This window comes from Dioscorea cayenensis, chromosome 14 (assembly GCF_009730915.1).
Source record: "Dioscorea cayenensis subsp. rotundata cultivar TDr96_F1 chromosome 14, TDr96_F1_v2_PseudoChromosome.rev07_lg8_w22 25.fasta, whole genome shotgun sequence".
NCBI lineage: Eukaryota > Viridiplantae > Streptophyta > Magnoliopsida > Dioscoreales > Dioscoreaceae > Dioscorea > Dioscorea cayenensis.
In genome coordinates, this window is record NC_052484.1 from 6,020,044 (window position 1) to 6,043,909 (window position 23,866).

Here is a 23,866-nt window from a genome sequence, read left to right on the forward strand (position 1 = left end):
TAAGTATCTCGATTTTTTCTTCGTTTCATAATATTTTTTAGCATTGTTTTTCGTGTAATATTGTTTAAATATTTAACTTGTTATTCATTTTGATAAATGATTGATAGTTGATTAATATTTTTTATTAGTTTTTGATTTTTCTCCTTGCCGACAGTGATGACGGGGTGGTCATGACATGGATGCAAGTCTTCCATCCTTAAAATTGTCATTTAGTTTTTTTTTTATTTAATCCTAGTTTTTGTTGAAGTTTTTACAATTTGTCCCCCCTAGGGTTCTTACTATACTTAATGGGACACATATAATTTTGGTGAAGTTTTTACAATTTTTCCCCTTATATAATTTTTTTATTTCTTATAGTGTTCTTGTTACAATTATGGCTCACACATAGCTTTGTTGAAGTTTTATATTCCATCATTTTATTCCAAGTTAAATTATTTAAAGGTTCTTATTATGGTTATGACACACACATACATAACTTGAGACAAATTATATATTCTCCTTCAATATAAAAATAACTTATTTGTACTTTTTTATGCAAATTATATATGCTCCACATGGTTTAATATTTTATTTTTTTATTTGTGTTTCAAATTTGTATTAGTGATTCTAATATATCTTATATGTTTACATTTAATTTAACTTTTATTGTTATATTAATTTTATTTATTAAATATAAAAAAATTTGTAGGCAGGAGATGCTACAAGTAGTCCTCGTCTCAATTACCCACTCAATTTCATTTTAGCGATAATGATTCGGTACAATTTTTATAATATCATCTTGTTATATTTTTAAATTATTAAAATTATAAATTGTATTATTTATTTATCTATTTTTCTTTATTAATTGATTTAGATAGACACTGACGTATTTGTATATTTTATTTTGCAGATAAATTTAAAGCCAATTCTGTGGATTGAAACTTTAGATTTATTATAATATTTGAAAGTTAATTTTTAAAGATTTGTAGATCATTTAGACATTGTTTAAATTAATTTTAAATTTTTAAAATTATAAATTGTATTATTTATTTATCTCTTTTTCTTTATTAATTGATTTAGATAGACATTAATGTATTTGTATATTTTATTTTACAGATAAGAGATCATCATGACAAATTTAAAGACAATTATACGGATTGAAACCTTAGCTTTATTATAATGTTTGAAAGTTATTTTTAAAACATTTGTAGATAATGTTGACATTATTTTAATTAGCTGGATTTTTTAAATTTTTATGAATAATTTTATTAATATTTTATTAAGTTATTTATGCAAATTAATTTTAAAGAATTTAAACTATATCTCATATTTTATTTAATTATATCATATATAAATATTTTTTAAATTAATATTGTGAAAAATTATACAATATTCTTCTACCAACATTTATAAACGACATATAATTTTAAAATTAGTAAAGATGAATAACTTTTACTAACATTTAGAAATATCGACTTAAATTGGTATTCATATATAATTGCTATTTTATTAAACCAATGTTTACAAAAAGTCGATATAAGTAATTTAAGAGACCTTTAACAAATGTTATTATATAACCTCTATAACAACAATGATAAATATTGCAATATTTCAAAATTAATTTGATAAAAACTTGTGGTGACATCTACAAATGTTGTAAAAAATATAAAAAAAAAGTGTTTCTTAAGCCATATACAAATGTTGGAATAAAATCCATATTAAGACTATTTGCAAATGTTGGGAAAATATCACAATAAATGTTGGAATATATAGGTACTGAAGTTTCTTGGAAATGTCACAACAAAGTATACCGACTATGGCAATTATGACATATAATCTACATTTGTTACAAAAGTCGGTATAGATTTATTCCGATGATTTTTTGCTATTTTACGACATATGTCAAATGTCACAAAAATCCTATTTTGTTGTAGTGTGTTGATGACATTTAGTTAAAAGAATGCAATCTCGAAGTTGTTCCAATGCCCGGCCATAATTTCACGATGGCACCAATGGAGCCTCCAGCACATATGCGGATCCTTGATTTGGAAGTAATGTCCGCATAAGAATTCCCGGAGTACCCTTTATTGTATGCCGACACATTAAGCGGACCAACAACAAATGGAGATCTACATGTAGGCATGAGGTTTCGAAGCAAAGATGATGTTGTGACCACAATTAAGCATTACTGCTTACTCAAAATCTATCAAATACAAAGTTATCGAGTCCGATCCGACTCGATACTCCGGTAAATGCAAGTCATATGGTGATGGGTGCAATTGGAGGGTTCGCTGATCCTACAGCAAGTGGAGACAGCTTTGGGAAATTATAAAGTACACTGTGCCTCACACGTGCATCATCAATGATCTCGCAGAATCATTCGAAGCTAGATCAAACATGATTTGTCGCCAAATACAAGCACTAGTCCAACAGCAGCCAAGCATCAATGTATCGGTTTTAATAACAGAGATCAAGAATCGATACGGATACACACCGACATATTGGAAATTATGGACAGCTAAGCAAAAAGTGGTTGAAGAAGCATTTGGCAATTGGGAGGAGTCCTACAACGAATTACCAAGATGGCTATCAGCGTTGCAACAGTTTGATCCTGGGATAATAGTTGATCTTGAGACCAAACCGGCATACGATGGACCTTACCTGGTACATGATACTCGAATCTTTCATAGAGTTTTCTGGAGCTTCTTCACGTGCGTGGAGGCTTTCAAATATTGCAAACCGGTCGTCCAGATAGATGGCACCCATATTTATGGCCAATACAAAGGCACTTTGTTGTTGGCAATCGCACAAGATGGTAATAAAAATATCCTGCTGATTGGTTTTACCATCGTGGAAGGAGAGACGTTGGGTGCATGGACTTTCTTCTTGCGCAACTTACGTTCTAGTGTAACACCACAACAGGGAATATGATTTATATCAAATCGCCATGAATATATCAAATCAGCTTTTAGATCACTTGGCCGTCAGATCAGTGCTCCTCGTGTGTACCATGTTTACTGCATCAGATATATCTCGGCCAATTTCATGAGTCGTTTTAGAAGCAAAGAAATGCAACGGATAGTTGTTAATATTGGCAAGTTACAAGATTAATTTTTTTTAATCTAACTCTTACATTGTTGTTAATTATTGAAGTTATCTTAACTTTTTAAGTTCATTGTTGTAGGTTATTCGAAAACCATTCAAGATTTTAACTACTGGTATGGTTTACTGCGGGACAACGATGCAGAGACGATGAGATGGTTGGATAACATATCGACTTGTCGAGTTGTTTGTAAGGAAAGATGTACAAGCGCAAGCTCAGATAACATCAGGCCTTATCTTCTCAGAATCACTAATGAAGGTAATCCAAGAAAATCAACAAGCAGCATCCAGCATTTACGTTCGTTAATTCGACCGTGAAGAGAATTCATTCATGGTAGATGAGATGTCACCCCCACAATGTGGGGGACAAGCTAGCAGTTTTCGCATCAACCTAAGATTGCATTGGTGCGACTGTGGTGCTTTCAGACGCTACATTCTCCATGTCGCCATGTCCTTACAGCATGCTCGCATATTCGTCTACATTGGGAGGAATATGTTGACAATGTGTATGGGCTTCAGACAGTTTTTAATGTATATCATAAAGAGTTTGAGCCAGTATCAAATAAGGGATATTGGAACCCTTATAATGGTCCACGTCTACGTCCTGATATTACGATGAGAAGACCAATGAAAGAAAGACCAAAATCTACAAGGATTCATAACAAGATGGATATTAGGGAAGGTGTCCAACAAAAACGTTGGGATTTATGTCGCAACGAAGGACATAGTCGCCGAAATTGTCCCAACATTGCCAGTTCAAGTAGTTGGTCATAATGTACTCTAAATGTCTTCTTTGTTGTAATGTTTTTATGATGTAAGCTTTCCATATATTTATAACATGCAATGACTTATCATTAAAGCCTTTTGTTAAAGCATATGAAGAAAAAACAAATGCAAGGAAAAAGTAAATTTAAAAAATACACAACATAGAGCACCAAGAAAAAAAAAACTACAGATGGTTTTGCACACACAATAAAGAAAAACGACAACTAATACAAGAGTCTACTCTTCCGTCTACGCTGCCACCTCTCAGTAAAACATTTAGTTGGATGGATATCTCTCTCAGGCAGTCTTTGTGGCCTAGCTAGGTCTTCGTGCTTGCTCGGCTAGTGGGTCGTCATCAGATGATTCATCCAAATCGTGTATTGCTGAGGCTGGAGTGTTCAAGTTCGCAGCAAAGTACAATGGGTTTGGAGGTTCCCAGTCTTGTTGCCGAAATAAACTTGAACGACTAGATTGTCCCCATTCCAAAGGTGGATGAGGTTGATAATCAAATAAATTCCGCACAAAGTCCATCCCGAAATCAACCGAGTATCTGTTGGGCTCAACTGGAGGAAATCCATGGAGATAAGATGATCGAGTAACGTTGATATCATTTGATGAGTGAAATGACTGGTACCCTTCATGATGTGGTTATCGAGGAATATGTGCCTCATCGTGTTTGGCCCGAGAACTATGCCGATGACTTATTCGTACAAGAGGACTCGATGGTGGCACACCTACAACTACTGTTGAAAATGCTTTGAGAGGCGCTGGAAGATTGTTCCCTCTCGTACGAGGATCCAACAGGTCCTGATCTGTCGATAAAAATAGTATGGTGTTAGCAGTATACCAATCATAATATTCTATTGACATTGCGTTATTCCTGGCAGGAAAATGGAGGCTGAGGCAACGTGACGCTCTATCTCTCCGGTTTCCAATCCATCTTCTGTGCATCAATGCCCAATCTGTGTCAATCCTGTCACGAAGATCATGATCATGGGTCGGTCCAATGCAAACTGGATCGATAAGAACACCTTGGGCTAAGCCAAATTGTCTTGTTACTCGATCTGTTTGGTGCTACTCAACAACGTCGAAGCAAATCAATAATGTAAATGCAGTCGATAAAGGTCTGCCCAAGAAAATATCATGCGGCTTTTGTGCGATTATCTCGTTCGCATTGTAAGGCAGCCATATAAACTATTCAAAATTGTTTACCAAATAATCAACGATTATTAATACCTAAAATATGTGCATGAATTATCAGTTTTTTTAACAACATTACCTGTCGCATTTCTAACCGATCTAATTACTGCCTATATACCTTCACATTGTGCTTGTTGCTGCGGCTATCATCATCCACTTCAATGTGCGCCCACCTAAAAAATGAGAATGAATTATAATTTTAATTTATTACAATTGAGTGTAAAATGAATCATCAATTTAATTTGCTCTCACCTACGAGCCAGAGGAAAGGATACAATAGCACGAGTTCGAGGGGATATACTTGAAATCTTGTACCATGCCCATAATTGAAGTAATATCATAGATCCATTGGTATTTTTCATATCCTTGTTGGATGCACGGTATAAAGACATGTACAGGGTTGCTAGACATGCTGAACCCCAACTGTATCTTTCTACTTCTGTAAAATCCCTCAGAAGTGGTAACTACTTCAGATGAACCTTGTTCTGAGACATATCTGGTATGAGGACACAACCGATAATCCTTAGGATATAGGCATGTGCATAATATTCTATTTTTCGTTGACCTACATCATATGGCAACATGCTCCGCCAGTGGGACCACTCCGAGCAACTCTGTACAGACAGCACTTCCAAAGCCGGAAGTCTACCATGATGACTTCGTGACCGTTAATGGGTAAGCCTAGTAATAGCGCCACATCTTCCAACGTGATTGTTGTCTCACCGCATGTAAGGTGGAACATGTGTGTTTCAGTCCGCTATCTCTCAACTAATGCACTCACAAGAGCGGCATCAATTCGAAAATTAAGAATTTGAGCCGCATGATAGAACCCAGCTTCTCTTAAAATGTCTATGATTTCTGGAGAAGGCTCTACGATAGACATATGTCTACACCTAAGAACCTGATCAGGCTGTAAAAAGTTATAAATTAATCAATTTCATATTAAATGAAAAATAAAATAGGTTGACTTGAAAAAAAAAATATAAGACACGAAAAAATCATAAATCTGAACATATGCCATCGAAAAATTAAATATGATTGAAGAGTAAACCATAAACATTGGTGTGTTATTTATGTAATACATCATCTATCTAACCTAATAATATTAATAATTATGAAATAATACAATTATTAATATAAACTAATGACTTAATATAATTTTTAATAAAAAAAATTAACCTAATAATATACTAGGTTATCTAAGTAAACATGATTTGGCCATAATATAATAATTATTAATACAACAACTAATTATGACATAATACTAATGTCATAATACAATTATTAATAAAATTAACCTAAAAATATAGGGTTATCTATGGAAACATGTTTGGGGAGCTACTCAGACAATTATTAATATGATTAATAATTATGGGATAATACAATTATTAATATAAAATAATGGCTTAATACAATTATTAATAAAAAAATAACCTAATAATATATTAGGTTATCTAAATAAACATGCTTCAAGGTTAATATAACAATTATTAATACAATAATTAATTATGACATAATAAAATTATTCATAAAACCTAATGACATAATACAATTATTAATAATAAAAAAATTGACTAAAAGTATAGTTGGTTATCTAATTAAACATGATTGGGGTGCTAATAAGATAATTATTAATAGTATTAATAATTATGACATAATACAATTATTAATATAAAATAATGACTTAATACAATTATTGATAAAAATAACCGAATAATATACTAGGTTATCTAAATGAACATGCTTCGAGGTTAATATAACAATTATTAATATAATAATTAATTATGACATAATAAAATTATTCATAAAACCTAATGACATAATCCAATTATTAATAATTAAAAAAATTACCCTAAAAATATAGTGGGTTATCTAATTAAACATGATTGGGCCCTAATAAGATAATTATTAATATGATTAATAATTATGACATAATATAATCATTAATATAAAATAATGACTTATACTTTTATTAATAAAAAAAATAACCTAATAATATACTAGGTTTTCTAAATAAATATGCTTCGAGGTTAATATAACAATTATTAATACAATAATTAATTATGACATAATACAATTATTAATAAAAAAATTATCCTAAAAATATAGTGGGTTATCTAATTAAACATACTTGATGAGCTAATAATAATTATGACATAATAAAATTATTATGTGAAACTAATGTCTTAATATAATTAATAATAAATAATTAATTTCAAGGTTATCCAAGTATATAAAAATATTGCCTTTTCCAACAAAATGGATGAAATGTAATCACTCGGTAATCTTAAGAACGCCATCGAAAATTATCAATAGAAATCTCGTACATTTTAAGTATAAAACACTTGAACAATTAGAACTTGAAAAATAAGATTAAAATGGGAGATAATGAGAATAGAGGGGGAGACAATAAGAAATGAGTATTATATAAGAAAATAATAATAATAAAATAATTCAACGAAAATATATATATCAGTTAGTAAAATGTTAATATGGCAGAGGGTTTTTTTTTTCTTTTTTAATAAAGCCATTAGAGGTGATAAGGCCGTTAGTAAAGTGATAAAACAATTATATATATATATATATATATATATATATATATATATATATATTCTAGTGGAAAACGGGAGAGAATCCCGTTTCCACTTTTTTTATTAAAAAAAAAATGGAAAACAGGATTCTTTCACCTGTTTTCTACTTTTTATTTTTTTTTCTTATTTTTTTATTTAATAATTAAAAAATAAAAAAAAAATTATTTTCCCAAAAATACTAAATAATACCAAACATGCACATTTCGATAATAGTTTTTTTTACAACATTGAAAAAATAAAAAGCCACCGACTACTTGAATAAAAAAAGAGGAAACAATTAAAGAACAAGGACAACACATCTTTCAATGACATCACATGCCGAAGAAAGATTAAGTACAATAAAAGTACACTGGAAACAAAATATGCACACCACAATTATATTAATTTTTAAAAAAATTAAGATATAAATTTTTATCAAATTACACTGCAACGAAAAACTAAAACTGTTTTTGGCTAAAATAAAAATAACCAATTTTTTTAATATATTTGATTCCGATAAAATCTAATAATAATTTTATTTTATGATTATAAATATCAAACACCAAACAGTACAAATACTTGGACACCAAACAATACAAACACTAGTTTCCCTTAAACTATTTTCTGTCTAATGTGCCCTAATAATCAACTTGAAATAAGAACTTGAAGTCCCTTAGAAAACAAAGAAGCAAACTGATCCATTATGGCTTTTGGCATCACAAAACCAAGCTCAATCCCACCTTGTTCATCTTTCCTCTCTGCAAGAGACATGGCTCCAGTCTTTGCAATGGAAACTACCTCAACCTTGCAAGGCTTCCCCCATCCAAAATCAATACCATAAACCCCAAATTTTGGAGACCCAGCAACAGTTAACAGCCTCCCATTTGCAACCCAAGCACCAAACTTCCTCATCCATCCCTCCACATCTCTTAGAACATCATGTCTGCATTCTTCAATGGTTGTAATAATTGCCTCACATGCAACAAGAACTCCATCTTGTCCGATGAGCTTTTCGACGTCTTCTTCGACGAAACCAGGACCGATGCAGTTGCCGAAGAAGTTGGCTGGCAGCGGTGGCTTCAACCTTTCCCTGCAATCAACTGTGAAACAAAAATTTGCTCTCTGTTGAGTTGAGTATCCTTGTGCTTTCACAAAGCAAACCCATGCATATGCACATGTAACAGCAAAACTTGATGGTGTCTTGTTCAACTTAGACTTTTTATAGAAGTTGTTCTTCAACCTTTGGATATGGTCTGAGTCAAGAGAGAATGTAGCACAAACAGGACTATCTGAAATTGCAGGTGCTGAAGAGACAGGACGTTGTTTATCTGCAGAGGGAGACAGTGAATCTTGGAGGAAAATAGAACAACATCCATGAGGATCATTAACTAGAGAATTATCAAACAAGGGAGGAGGTTGAAGTAGAGGCACAGCGCCTGAAGAGCTGCATGACAGAGCCCATGACTTGAAGAAATGCATAAAGCTGGGGCCGTCGCCGGCGATGTGGTTTAAGGCGATACCGATTGTGATGCCGGAGTACTTGGGAAAGAAGGTGACTTGCAAAGATAGTAGAGGTTTTGAATCATCTGAGAACTTGTCTAGGATTGGAACTAGATCAGGGTAAACATCATTGAAAGGATGAGGATGGTTGGATGAGAGAGCTTGGAAGTCAGCAAGAGACTCAGCAATGGTGAAGGGGACTGAGTCACCATGTTTGTAGTGTATGGCAAAGTCATTGGAGTTGGGAGAGAGTCTGATGAGCTTGCCTGCCAAGGGGTAGAAGTGATGGAGGGTTAGAGAAAGGGAAGAGGTGAGGGATGGGATTATGGAGTTGATGAAGTGATCAGTGGTGTATTGTTGAGGTAGAGGATAGAAGAAGATGCGCTCTACTAGTTGGCCATGGATCCATATTGCATCAAAGAAGGTGAGGGGGACTGTGGCTTCATCTACACAGCCTGAAGATGGGTACACCCTTGTTTCATTCAGTATCCTTATAATATTGGCTTTTTCCATGGCAACCAACCTCTCTTGATCTTTCTCTCTATACGATGATGATGATGATGATGAAGAAGAAGAAAAAGAAGAAAAAGAAGATCTCTATATGATGATGATGATGATGATGAAGAGCTTCGTGGCCGGTTATGAGCAATGTTTTTAAAATCGGACCGGATAGCGAACCGGTCTCATATTTGGGTCACGGGTCAGTCGATTCGACCGGATGACCCGTTCTGGTCGGACCGGATGACATCATAAATAAATAATTATTTTAAATATTATATATATATATTATATAATAACAAACTTTATTATATTTTTAATCATAATTATCTTAAATATTTATTTTAATATCATTATGATTTTATCATAATGGTTGAAGATTCAAATAATTAATCTAGATAAAGCAACAAATACAACTCCCTAAACCTTTTATTTCTTAATATATTAATAATGAATGATGATAACTACATAAATTAAATCACTAATTAAATTACTAATTATGTGAGGATGGGACAAGGCATGAACAAAAAAAATTCAAAATAAAACTAAAACTAAGTATGATTAATTTAATTCTCATATTTGATCATCATTACCATTAAAATAAAAGTACAAAATAAAATAAGTCCTAAATGATCTATACCTCTTAAACAATTTACTAAAGTTATTTTATTTTTATTTTTCTCATACCTCTAAACTCCAAAAGCTCCAAAAAAATCCAAACAATATTTTTGACAAATCAAGACTCAAAAGAAAGCATCATGAAATCAAGAAAAAACCAATTCATGCCCTAAGTTCTTTTTACAAAAAGACAAAACACAAAAAAAAACAAAATAAAAAAACAAAAATAAAACAAAAATTTGAAAACCGGGTTCCATCCGGTTTTGATCCCGACCGACGGTTCACCGGCTTTGGCCGGCTTTGACCGGTTCAAAATTTGATCAACATTAATTCTAAAACCGGACCGGGCTATGGGCCGGTTCCCGGTTTTTCCGGTCCGACCGGCCAGTCCGGTCCGATTTTCAAAACATTGGTTATGAGCCCAAGCCTTTTGTTTTTTATTTAACAAAAACGATGAAGAAGAAGAGCCGTGCCTTTCTTGTTGGGAGAGGCGGTCTCTTGTGTTCTAGAGTTTTAAAGAATTTGCATAAATCACATTGATACTTTCAGAAAAATGTCAAATAAGTACTGACAATTGTGTAGATGATGTTGATGTTTCGTGCAATTGTACAATTGTATTGATGAAATTGGGTGGGCTACGCTGGCTACGTTAATCCTTTTGTTTTATCTGATAAATGATTTCTTCACAAAAATATTATTGAAGTGTTTTAAAACAAAACCGGCCGGTTAGACTCGGCTTGACCGGACCAGGCCAGATAACCCGGTCGGATCACCGAACTCGGTTAGACGAAACCCAGCTAGATCACCTGGTTGGATTTTGGGTTTAGAGACAATCTTAGTTTAGTCCCTTTTTTTTTCACCCAAACTGGTAATATTTAATAGCTCAATTGGGTAGAGTACCAGTTTTAACATAATTGAGGTTTTTGTGTTCAAAACTCAAAGCTTCTTTTTTTCAATATAAATATATTTTATAATAAAATTTGTATTTTTATTTTTTAAAATAAATATTCATGTTCATCTTTATTCTCAAACACATAAAACATAGATATTCCTATACATAATCCAAATAAATATCAGTTAATACTAAACTTTTAATAACCTAATCGGGTTAATTGAAAACTAGTCTTAAATCTAGCTTTCATCATTTTTTTAATAAAGTCATCAAATATATATTATCTATTGCCCCATTTCATGCTAATCATTATACTTTTAAATCATAATAATTTGCTATGTGTTATTGAACAATGTCGAATTCGTTAGGGTTATTAATATTTGCTGGTACTTATAAATTATAAAACATTATTGTGTGTTATTCTTTATATTATTATTTTCAAATTCTTTACAATTTATAGTAAATATTATATACTTATATTTGATCAAAATTATATGAATACATATATTATTAATGACTGATTCAACTCTGGTTGGACCATTGAGCCGTACCCAGAAAGCCTTTCCAAATCACCCACAGATCAAGGTTTAGAACATTGAAAATACTCTCCCAAGTTCAAGTTTTTAAAATATTTTTTATAAAAAAAATTATATTTTATTGTTTTATAAAAAAAAAGTTAAATAACCGGTACAATAACAAAGGAAAAGACATTTAACTCCTATGGAGAAATCATAAATTTGATTTTCTCTCACTATATAGTTGAGAACTAATCATAATAATAATAATAATAATAATAATAATAATAATAATAATAAATATCATGTGTAAAATGGCTTGTTCACATTTTAAAAAATAAATAAATAAGTACAAAGCAATAGAATAGATTGAAGAAATTAGCAACTAAAACACCGAAGAAAAGGTTAAAAATTGTGAGATTTACATAATATTATCAATCTCATTATATTTAAATCTAATTAAGATGAATTAAAATCAATTATTTAATTAATAAATTTTAAGAGGCTTTTTTTCTTAGATTGTATGGACCTTAGGGGTGTAATCAATCGAGTTTGAGCCGAGGAGCAAGCTACTCGAGCTCAAGCTCGGTTTTAAACTCGCTGCTCGAACTCGATCAAGTTTTGTTTTTGTAACTCGAGCTTGATTAGATACAAAAATCGAACTACTCGAGTGGGGCCAATTAAGTTCGATAAAGGCTAATAAACTCGTTTTAATCATAGATATTGTTATACTCAAACTCGAGCTCGAGCTCGAATGCAATTATATATATAAAACAAACTAATATATAGTATGTATACACACAAATATAACTACTCGATTAAGCTCGCAAGCACTCAAGTCAAGTATTACAATGCTCGACCTCGGCTTGTTCGACTACTCGAGCTACTTGAACTCGAGCTCGACTCAACCATAAGCGAGTCGAGTTTGAGCTTTCCCCAAATCAAACTTGAGTAGCTCGAGAGTAGTAGCGTATCATTTACACCCCTATGTATGGTAAGTGATTTTATTATTAATTTGTCAACTAACGGATGCAGTAGTTAACGTGAGAAAATAATAATGATATCAAGGTAATAAAAGTGTGATTCAATAGATGATGTTTTGTATGTTTGTTCAATTTGGGCAGCTATGAATGGTTGGCATTTTTGCATTTATCTTTACGTTTGATCAGTTTCATTATTCCATCCTCTACGCCTCTTTAACTTTTTTTATATAAATGTGGGCCTATGAATGGTTCGCATATTTGCATTTATCTTTACATTTGATAAGTTTCATTATTCCATCTTCTGCGCCTCTTTAATTTTTTTATATAAATGTGGGTAATATACAAAACCTTCAATAATTGTTGCAAGACTGAGTTAAATCCATGATATCTCATTTGGAAGGAAAATTAGTATGTAATCAATTGATTACTAATTGCAATTCTCTTGATGTGAAAGTGGCACCTCTTTAATTTATATCTGCAATAATTTGATAGCACTTGCAAGTGTTGTATTTTTAGGAATTTTTATAATAAGTATAATATTTAATAAATTAATTTAAATATTTTATTTTATTTTATTTAAATTTAGGCTATATAAAAATCCATAACCGCAAAATAAACAAAATAGTTTAGTGGAAGTCACTATTAGTGGTGGGTGAGTGGTGTAAAGTCGAATCCCTTGTGCATAGTACTGTGCAATAATGTGCATACACTCTATGCATACATGGTAGAAATATTATATTGGTATTGTTCACTTACTGTTCATCAGTTCTATTTGGGAGGAGTTGTATTTTCTATCTCTCCAAGATTGCAAAGGAGGGAATTATGTGTGGGGTTGTAGTCATTGATGTATCATTTTGGGGGGCACATAATAGACTCTAATTGCCCAGCACATTAACATGCCAAACATGAAAAATCCCTAAGGATCATTAACCCTCCATTTGGATTGAGGGAGTGATCCCCAAGGCACCCACTTTTGGTACAAACCCATGTTTATAATACACCCCATACATATTGTAATTAAATCATTCTTTAATTAAATACATCCTATTATTAAATCATTCTTTAATTAAATTAATTTATGTCATTAAAATATTTAATTATCATAATTAAATAAAAATATTTAAACATTTATTAATCATAATTAAATCATAATTAAAATAGACTTTAAAATTTTTTTAGTAAAGTAGAAATTTTATCCATTTTAATTTTCATATAACTGTAGTTAAAATGTATTATTTAATTAAATATTTAATTATAAAAATTAAATTGGATAATAGTTAAATGGATTAATTAGTTTAATAATTATAATAAAACATATAATAATTAAATTAGATTTTATTTAAAATATTTACTTATATTAATTAAAATGAATAATTTTGTCTAAATTATTTTATAAATAAAAAAAATTAATTATCCTTAAATATAATTAACTATGGTATGTAATATCATTCATTTATAATAAAAGATATAAAAGTAATTTTACATGATTTCTCTTTCTTACTTTTTTTTTATTATCACTTCTTATTCCTTCCAACCAAACACTATCTTTATTCCTGTCCATATACTTTCATTCTTATTACCAATCCTCATCCACCACTCCTATAACCATTCCCATGCCTATTCCATGAACCAAATAGAGGGTAAGTCACCGTAACTAATGTATTATTGTACATGCATGTCCCTTTCAAACTCATTGTGGTGCCACTCTTGTGGCCATTTGTAAATTAATTAAAAAAAAAATCCATGAAACTCAAAAAGAATTGTGAATTCAGTGACATGGAGTCTTGCTCATCCAAGAAAATAGTAGAAATAATAATAATAATAATAATAATAATAAAGCAAGAAGAATTATTAAAACACTATTTCTACAATAGAAAGTTGTTGTCTCTTTAATTTTCATAACAAAGTTTTAGTGTTTCACTCCCTTTGTAGAAGAAAAACAATCAAATCCATAAAACCCAAAAAGAACTGCGAATTCGGTGACATGGAGTCTTGCTCATCCAAAAAAAAAAAAAGTAGAAATAATAATAATAAGGGAAAATTACTGTTTACTCATCAACAATTTCAAAACTTTCCAAACAAAACTCGTGAGTTTTGAATACCCTCGCATAACCCTTCCTTTATTGTTTCACTTCCTTTTTGCCCCTTGCAGGTCACTAGGACTGGTTCCATGTTATGAAATTCCATCCTTGCCCTTAAAAATGGTGGGAAAACAACCGCTCAATCACATCATGTTAAACCTTTTTGCATACAATTTACATTCTTTTTGGTTTTTTGTTTAAACAGAAATGTTTCTATTGAAATTTATCAAGTTTCTGTTTAAAATGTTATGTCTCTGTTTAAATTTATCCAGTTTCTGTTTAAATAGAAATGATTTTAGTAGGTATTCGAATTCTACGACTGTATCGGTTCCACCTCAGGGCCATCTTGACGGTTTAGTAGGCCTTTCTTACTTGTTAGATCAATTTAAATTTTTGTCATTACATGTCGGACAACGTTTTGTAGGCGCTAACCATTTAAAAACTCACTTCACTACCACGAGTACGGACACAATCGTAGATCTTGCAAAAAAACTGTCCCCAACTAAGCATAGAGAACAACTTATATTCGTTACATATGTTTGCCACAAACTATCGCATATTATTGTATATTTTGCTCGTTATTTATGAAAATCGTTTCCATAAATAAACGCAAATTTAAAACAAAATGATGATATTTAAACAGAAACATAGTTGTACAAGTTAATTATTGATTAATTATCCTAGTTTCCGCTTAAAACTTATGTTTTTTTTCAGCTATCCTTGTCATATCCCTGTTTCCGTTTAAAATTATATAGTTTTTTGTTTAAAAAGAAATGTTTCCATTTAAATCTATTAAGTTTCTATTTAAAATGCTATGTCTCTATTTAAATTTATCCAGTTTTTGTTTAAACATAAATGATTTTAGTAGGTATTCGGATTCTACGAGTGTATCGGTTCCACCTCAGGGCCATCCTGACGGTTTAGTAGGCCTTCCTTACTTGTTAGATCAATTTAAATTTTTGTCATTACATGTCGGACAACGTTTTGTAGGCGCTAACCATTTAAAAAATTCACTTCACTACCACGAGTGCGGACACAATCGTAGATCTTGCAAAGAATACTTTATAAATCAAACCAAATTGAAACCCACAGAATATCAAAATAAAAGGAAACTACACAACATCTTCAACAACGTCTACCTCACCTCAATACCTTGGAACGCAAACTAATGAAATGTCGATGAGTTGAGCGGGAGTTCTCCTTCGAGGCAGTGGTCCAATCCTACAAAAGATGTCCAGACAACGACAACTTTGAAAAACGAAAAGCTGAAGAGATGAAGAGAGAAAAAGAAACTAGTGCCAATAATGGTGTTCCCTGGGGATTAACCAAGAAAAAAAAAACTGCTTCCTCTTGAAGAGAAAAAATTATTGCAACAAAGGGTGTTATGGTCAAACCATGTCACATTTGCCACAACTTCCCATGCAAGGGATAATTTTGTCCAAAAAATTCAAAACTAACTCCATTACATGCTTGGGGGTTTCACATTCATTGTATTCAAAAAGAGGGTTTTTTTTATAGATAATCAAATTTAGAGGGACAATTTGTACATATTGCAAACTTAGAGGGTGTTTTTGGCAATTTTCACTAATAAGAGTTTCGCTAATGTACATTTAACCCTCTTTAATTTTGGTATCTCCAAAAAAACCCTCCTTTTCCCTCCACTTATTTTTAAACCCCTCAAGCAATTAAAGGGTATAAACAGTATCGATTGGGATTTTTTTGACAATAATGACCTTCATCTACTAGTGTAGTCTTTTTTCTTTCTTTGGGCCTTCATCTACTTGCAAGAAAGCTCCTGAAATATTTCCTCTTCTTCGCCAAGCGTCTAATTCTTGAACACCATCTATTTGACCTGTTTTCCATTCAACCGCATCTCTACAGGAGAAATCCTGCCTGATACCACTACAACTTCAAAGACTCATCTCAAACCACACAAGCCAATGGTCATGCTCCAAAATAGGGAGGTATTCCTAGGGTTTGGGTTTTTGTTTGCTGTATGTACTTCGAAGACTCATCTCAAACCGCTACAACTTCGAAGACTCATCTCAAACCATACAAACCAAAAGAATTTTGTGTTTAAGGAGTTCCTTTTTTGGCAGTGCAATGTCTTTTGTTGTGCAATCTTTCCGGCTGAAAGATGGGGCTATCATTATGAGATATCCTTAAATATTTAATTATTCTCGTTTAAGTTTGCATGTAACACCAACACCAAAAAGAGATACACAATTTGTTTCTGTTTAATTTTTCGCGTTTTCGTGTAACTTTGGTCTTTTATGTTTTGGAAAACTAATTCGTGTTTTAACAATATTGGTTCTTGTTTAAGTTTACTGGTTCCCATTTAACATTATTATTTCCTGTTTAAGTTAACATTTTTACGTTAATCACAATATGTTAACATGTATCTTTAAATGTCTATGTTTATCTTTAAAGAGTTAAGATATATTTAGTTATATCTTAACATGATATCAAATCTATTGTTTTCTTTACTTACCTCTAGCATTTCGAAGTATTTTTGGAGATGTAAAACTTCATCTTCAAATGTTTCGATGTATAACATGGCCTCTATCCTTGGAAAAGCAAATGGTATATTTACTAATGCCTTGATAAACTTCTCAGTTGGATCTAAGTCATTGAGATCTCCTTTATAACTTAAGAGTTTTTCTTCTTATTCTTCCTTTGATGGAGCCATCTTCACTAGTGCTTCTTAAGTGGAAACTGGATTACTTAAGCGGATACTTGGCTAGTTAAACACAAACATACACTATTAAGCGGAAACAGACTAAGTTAAGCTACTAGTACAATAATACATTATATTTTGTCTAATTTAGATCCCAAAACTCTTTAGAAACTATTGGATTAAAAATAAAAATAAAAATCAAACTCAAATTCAAATTGTTCATTTTAATAAATGCTTAAAATAATATTTAAAAGAAAATATCTTGGAAGAACCAAAGAAGCTTCTATTTTGTTTCCACCAACCTCTCACTTGATAAAAGTTAAAAATTCCTCTTCTTAACTCTTTCTTATCCAAAACCCCAAATGACAAACACAACAACAACAAGGCACACAAAAATAAAGATCAATTTTTTCTAAAAAAAAAACAAAGAAAATGAAAAAATAATATTCTCCGACTTTCACGGAACTTCACAGCGACATGGTGTCAGTGGATTTCCACATAACCCTGGGTTGCCTCTAAACCTGGCCACCGCAACACTAACCGTATGTGTCAAAAGACACCTAAGCATAAAGATAACCATTCTTTATTATATGGAGACAACGATATTTACATGAAAAAATTAATAAGTTTGTGGAAAAGAATTATGGTTAGCATAAGTAAATTATAACTACAAACAAACTTATAACCACAAACAAAAGAATTTAGGTTAGCATGAAGAGTAATGGCTATACTCATTTCTTAAACAGAAATATTGTGAGTTAAACATAAACATTGATATTTAAACAGAAAAACATATATTTACGTGACAAATTAATCCTGGGTATAAAAACCAATTAATCCTGACCACTTATACATCTTTAAATAGAAACAACGATATCTAAGTACTTTTTAAACGCAAACGAAATATGTTAAACAGAAACATCAATAGTTAAACAAAGACAACCAAGCATAAAGACGATCGTTCTTTATTATATAGAGACAACGATATTTACATGAAAAATTTATTAAGTTGGTGAAAAAGAAGTTAGGTTAGCATGATTACATTATAACTACAAACAAACTTATAACTACAAATAAAAGAATTTAGGTTAGCACGAAGAGTAATGCATGTACTCATTTCTTAAACTGAAAACTCATTTCTTAAACAGAAACCTCATTTTTTAAATAGAAAACTGATTTTTTAAACAGAAACATTGATATTTAAACTGAAAAACCGATATTCACGTGACAAACTAATCCTGGGTATAAAAACCAATTAATCTTGGCCACTTGTACATATTTAAATAGAAACAACGATATTTAAGCACTTTTTTAAACATTGACGCAATATGTTAAACGAAAACATCGATAGTTAAACAAAGAAAACCAAGCATAAAGACGACCGTTCTTTATTATATGGAGACAATGATATTTACATGAAAAATTTAATAAGCTTGTGGAAAAGAATTTAGGTTAGCATGATTACATTATAACTACAGACAAATTTATAACGACAAATAAAATAATTTAGGTTAGCATGAAGAGTAGTGCATGTACTCATGTTTTAAACAGAAAACTCATTTCTTAAACATAAAGATTGATATTTAAATAGAAAAACCGATATTTACGTGACAAATTAATCCTGGGTATAAAAACCAATTAATCTTGGCCACTCGTACATATTTAAATAGAAACAATGATATTTAAGCACTTTTTTAAACGTAAATGCAATATGTTAAAAAGAAACATTAATAGTTAAACAAAGACAACCAAGCATAAAGGCGCCTATTCTTTATTATATGGAGACAACGATATTTACATGAAAAATTTAATAAGTTTGTGAAAAAGAATTTGGGTTAGCATGATTACATTATAACTACATACAAACTTAAAACTACAAACAAAAGAATTTAGGTTATTATGAAGAGTAATGCATGTACTGATTTCTTAAACAAAAACCTCATTTCTTAAACAGAAACCTCATGTTTTAAAGAGAAACCTCATTTCTTAAACGATATTATTAAACACTACATAATGCAACCATATCAAATTAAAGGGGAAATATACATTATAAACATTACACAGCACAATTAGATTGCACAACAACCGAAAAATTTCACTTTTTAACAGAATACTTTATAAACCAAACGGGCAAAAACAACACACATAATGTAAAAACAAAAGAAAATTGCACAACTTCTTCAACGGCGCCCACCTCGCCTCATTACCTTAGAGCGCAAACTGATGAAATACAGAAGAGTTGAGCGGGAGTTCTCTTTCTTGACAATGGTGGAATGAAATTTTAGTCCTTCACAAGATGCCCAGGCAATGACAACTTTGGAAAGGGAAAAGCTGAAGAGACGATGAGAGCAAATAACCGGTGTCAGTAATGGTGTTCTCTCGGGATTACACAAAAGAAAAAACCACTTCTTCTAAAAGCAGAAAAATCATTGCACCCAAGGGCATTCCGGTCAAACCATGTCACACTTGCCACAACTTCTCACACAAGGGACAATTTCGTCCAAAAAATTCAAAATTAACTCTGTCAATCACTGTTAGATGCTTGGGGGAGGGGGTTTAAAAATCATTGTATTAAAAAAAGGGTTTTATGGATATTCAAATTTAGGGGAAGAATTTGTATATATTGCAAACTTTGGGGATGTTTTTGGCACTTTTCAGTAATAATAATAATAATAATAATGATGATGATGATGATGATGATTTGATTGGGTAGCCATCTTATCATTTTGATTTAGAAAAATTTCAAAATAAATATAATTCATTTGCCAATTTTTTTTAAATATTTATTTTTTTCTTTAACTCACACTGCATATCCACATATAATCCACACAAAAATTTAAATCACAAATTTCATAATTGACGTTTATTCTCAAAATAAAAGGGGAAAGAGTAGCAGATGGGAAAGTATTACTAGAATAATTAGGCCAAAAGGTGATCTTATCGATTTTTTTTCATAAATAAACCATATATATTAATAAAATTTATCATTTTATTTTTAACAACTTGCATGATAAATTTAATTCGTCTAATTAAATTTATTAAAAACATGGACTAGTTTTAAAAAAAAAAAAGATTTCTATAACAACAATCTCAAACATATCACGAAATATAAAAGTTAAATATAAAAAATTAAAAATTAATTACCCTTCTTTTACTATGGAAGTGATTATTTTCAAATGTTTATATAGATGAATGAATAATTAATAAATTAAAAAAAAAATGAAACTTGATAAGTAAATATCTTCCACCACTTGGCTAAAAATAATTTCTAGTGGTAATTGCCACAAAAAAAACCCCCCAAAGTTTGCAATATTTCCAAAAAACACCCCCTTAATTTGGGAATCCCTAAAAACCCCTTCCTTTTAATTTCATTCTCTTCCAAACCCTCAAAGCATGTAACAGTGGTTAAGGTAGTGATTTTTAAATTTTATGGACGAAATTGCCCACGCATGGGAAGTCGTGGCATTGCCATCATTTCGGCGGTTAGAGAGGAAGTGGGGGTTAGGGTAATCCCAAGAGATAACTTTACTGGAGCCGTATACTTGATTTTTATCAACTCGCCTCTTCAGCTTTTTCCCTTTCGTCTCTACCGGAACATCCTCTGTAATTTCAGCTTTTCCCTTTTCACCGGTGTCTCGAAGGAGAAGTCCCGCGCAAGTATTCGGCATTTCATCAGTTCGCAATCTAAGGTATTGAAGAATTTGTGATTATGGTTTTATGTTAACTATTCTATTACAAAGAAAGATTTTTTTGATTTCGTTTTGTGGTTCTGTTTTTATTGGAAGACATTGAAGGCTGCGGGGGGATTTATCGGCTGGGGTTTTGTTTGTCTGCACGGAGATTTCTCAGCTAGGGTTTTGTTTTGTTTTACATTTTTGTCTGCCTACCCGATCGAATTAGTTTTTCAATTGTTATGATTTGTGTAATGTTTATAATGTACGTTTCTCTTTTCATTTGATATGGTTGTAGTTTTACAAACGAGGTCTCCGTTTAAGATATGAGTTGTGGTTTTAAAAAATATGACACCACTTAACTATTGTTCTCTCTGTTTAACAAACTACGTCTCCATTTAACAAATGATATCTCTGTTTAAAAATTGACATGTTACCGTTTAAAACTTTTCATTTCCCGCTTAAAAATTTGTGAATACTGTTGAATGTGTTGTCATTGTCACAGGCTAGTGATTATGGCAGTAAGCCTAGTTAATGGGCGATGCTACTTGACACCGGTAGTGGAGACATTGGCTGAATTAAAAGTTCACATGATCCCTCGATACTGGGAGATCATCCGAAGGACACCGTTTACAGTATTTACTGAGTTGGAAGCTGTATTCCAAGAGCGGACCCTTCTTGATTCTCTGTTACAAAGGTATGATGTCCGCAACAATAAAATCAAGATCGGAGAAAACCTGCTGAGTTTCAGGCCTCAGGATGTGGCCCTCGTTCTTGGTCTGCGTTGCGATGGCGACGCAGTCGTGTTTCAGAAGAAGAAAACCCGCTCAGCTTTCGAAGGGAGGTATTTATCAAAAACCTATGAGAGACACAGAGACTCCATCAAGAGCACTCTTGTGCAACTTATTCCACAGAGGGGAGAAGAAGAAAATTTTGTCAAACTCCTGATGGTGTACCTCATAGTTACAGTCCTCTTCCCAAATACATCATGCTCGGTTCCAAACTGGATCGTTGATTATGTCGATGATCTACCCGCCATGGGGCGATACACATGGGCGCAGGCCACACACAAGTGGCTTATGGAGGACATTCCACAAGCAGCCGCTCGAGTGCAAGATAGATGCGCGGGGAAGAAGACCAATACATGGTATATTAAGGGTTGCTCGGTCGCGCTTAACATCTGGTTTTACGAGCTGACCAGAACCGGAAAGAAAGCCTGTTTCGGCAAGATCCCAAGGATGCTGTGCTACGATGAAAGTACTTACCGGAAGCAAGCGATGATAGAAACCAGCTTCTCATCGCTCGAAGGAAAAGAGGTAATAAATCATGAACAATGTTTAACAGAAGTATTTAATGTTTAAACATATTATTTAGCGTTTAACTGTATTATTTACAGTTTAACACTTATTCATAAAAGTTTAAAAATTTTGTTCTCCGTTTAAATATATTCTATAATGTTTAAATATATAAATACTTTGTTTAAATATAGTTTTTATTGTTTAAACTGAATGATTTCGCTGAAATTGTTTGGTTTACATATGTTAGTTTCCTGAGCTGGTTCCGGTGAATGCTGAAGAAGATATATTTGTTCGGGCCAACCAACGGATGGATGCTATTGCTCCGGAACCACTTGCTCGAGGCGGGGATGAGAGGCGGCCTCTTCATCGGCGCTCGGCCGCGTTCTTCTACTTCCGACCCCACCACACGCACGCATTCCTCGATGCCGGAGAAGCCCTCCCCCTACCCCACACGATCGCAACAACCACCCCCAAATACATCATGCTCGGTTCGAATCGGATCGTTGATTATGTCGATGATCTACCCGCCATGGGGCGATACACATGGGCGCAGGCCACACACAAGTGGCTTATGGAGGACATTCCACAAGCAGCCGCTCGAGTGCAAGATAGATGCGCGGGGAAGAAGACCAATACATGGTATATTAAGGGTTGCTCGGTCGCGCTTAACATCTGGTTTTACGAGCTGACCAGAACCGGAAAGAAAGCCTGTTTCGGCAAGATCCCAAGGATGCTGTGCTACGATGAAAGTACTTACCGGAAGCAAGCGATGATAGAAACCAGCTTCTCATCGCTCGAAGGAAAAGAGGTAATAAATCATGAACAATGTTTAACAGAAGTATTTAATGTTTAAACATATTATTTAGCGTTTAACTGTATTATTTACAGTTTAACACTTATTCATAAAAGTTTAAAAATTTTGTTCTCCGTTTAAATATATTCTATAATGTTTAAATATATAAATACTTTGTTTAAATATAGTTTTTATTGTTTAAACTGAATGATTTCGCTGAAATTGTTTGGTTTACATATGTTAGTTTCCTGAGCTGGTTCCGGTGAATGCTGAAGAAGATATATTTGTTCGGGCCAACCAACGGATGGATGCTATTGCTCCGGAACCACTTGCTCGAAGGCAGGATGAGAGGGCAGCCTCTTCTGTGCGCGCTCGACGCCGTTCTTCTACTTCCAGCCCACCACACGCACGCATTCCTCGATGCCGGAGAAGCCCTCCCCTACCCCACACGATCGCAACAACCACCCCCCCCCCAAATACATCATGCTCGGTTCCGAACTGGATCGTTGATTATGTCGATGATCTACCCGCCATGGGGCGATACACATGGGCGCAGGCCACACACAAGTGGCTTATGGAGGACATTCCACAAGCAGCCGCTCGAGTGCAAGATAGATCGCTGGGGAAGAAGACCAATACATGGTATATTAAGGGTTGCTCGGTCGCGCTTAACATCTGGTTTTACGAGCTGACCAGAACCGGAAAGAAAGCCTGTTTCGGCAAG

At 32.6% G+C, this 23,866-nt stretch overlaps 1 protein-coding gene across 1 annotated transcript; it reads right to left on the reverse strand.

The window, feature by feature from the left end:
• Positions 1 to 8,135: 8,135 nt before the first annotated feature.
• On the reverse strand, positions 8,136 to 9,733 carry LOC120275203 (phenolic glucoside malonyltransferase 1-like). The gene has a single exon (XM_039281726.1). It carries the CDS (start codon positions 9,627 to 9,629, stop codon positions 8,262 to 8,264), a length of 1,368 nt encoding a protein of 455 aa, XP_039137660.1. The 5' UTR covers positions 9,630 to 9,733; the 3' UTR covers positions 8,136 to 8,261.
• Positions 9,734 to 23,866: the final 14,133 nt, after the last annotated feature.

Coding starts and splice junctions, on each gene's coding strand:
- LOC120275203 (XM_039281726.1), bottom strand. CDS start 9,629: ATGGAAAAAGCCAATATTATAAGGATACTGAATGAAACAAGGGTGTAC.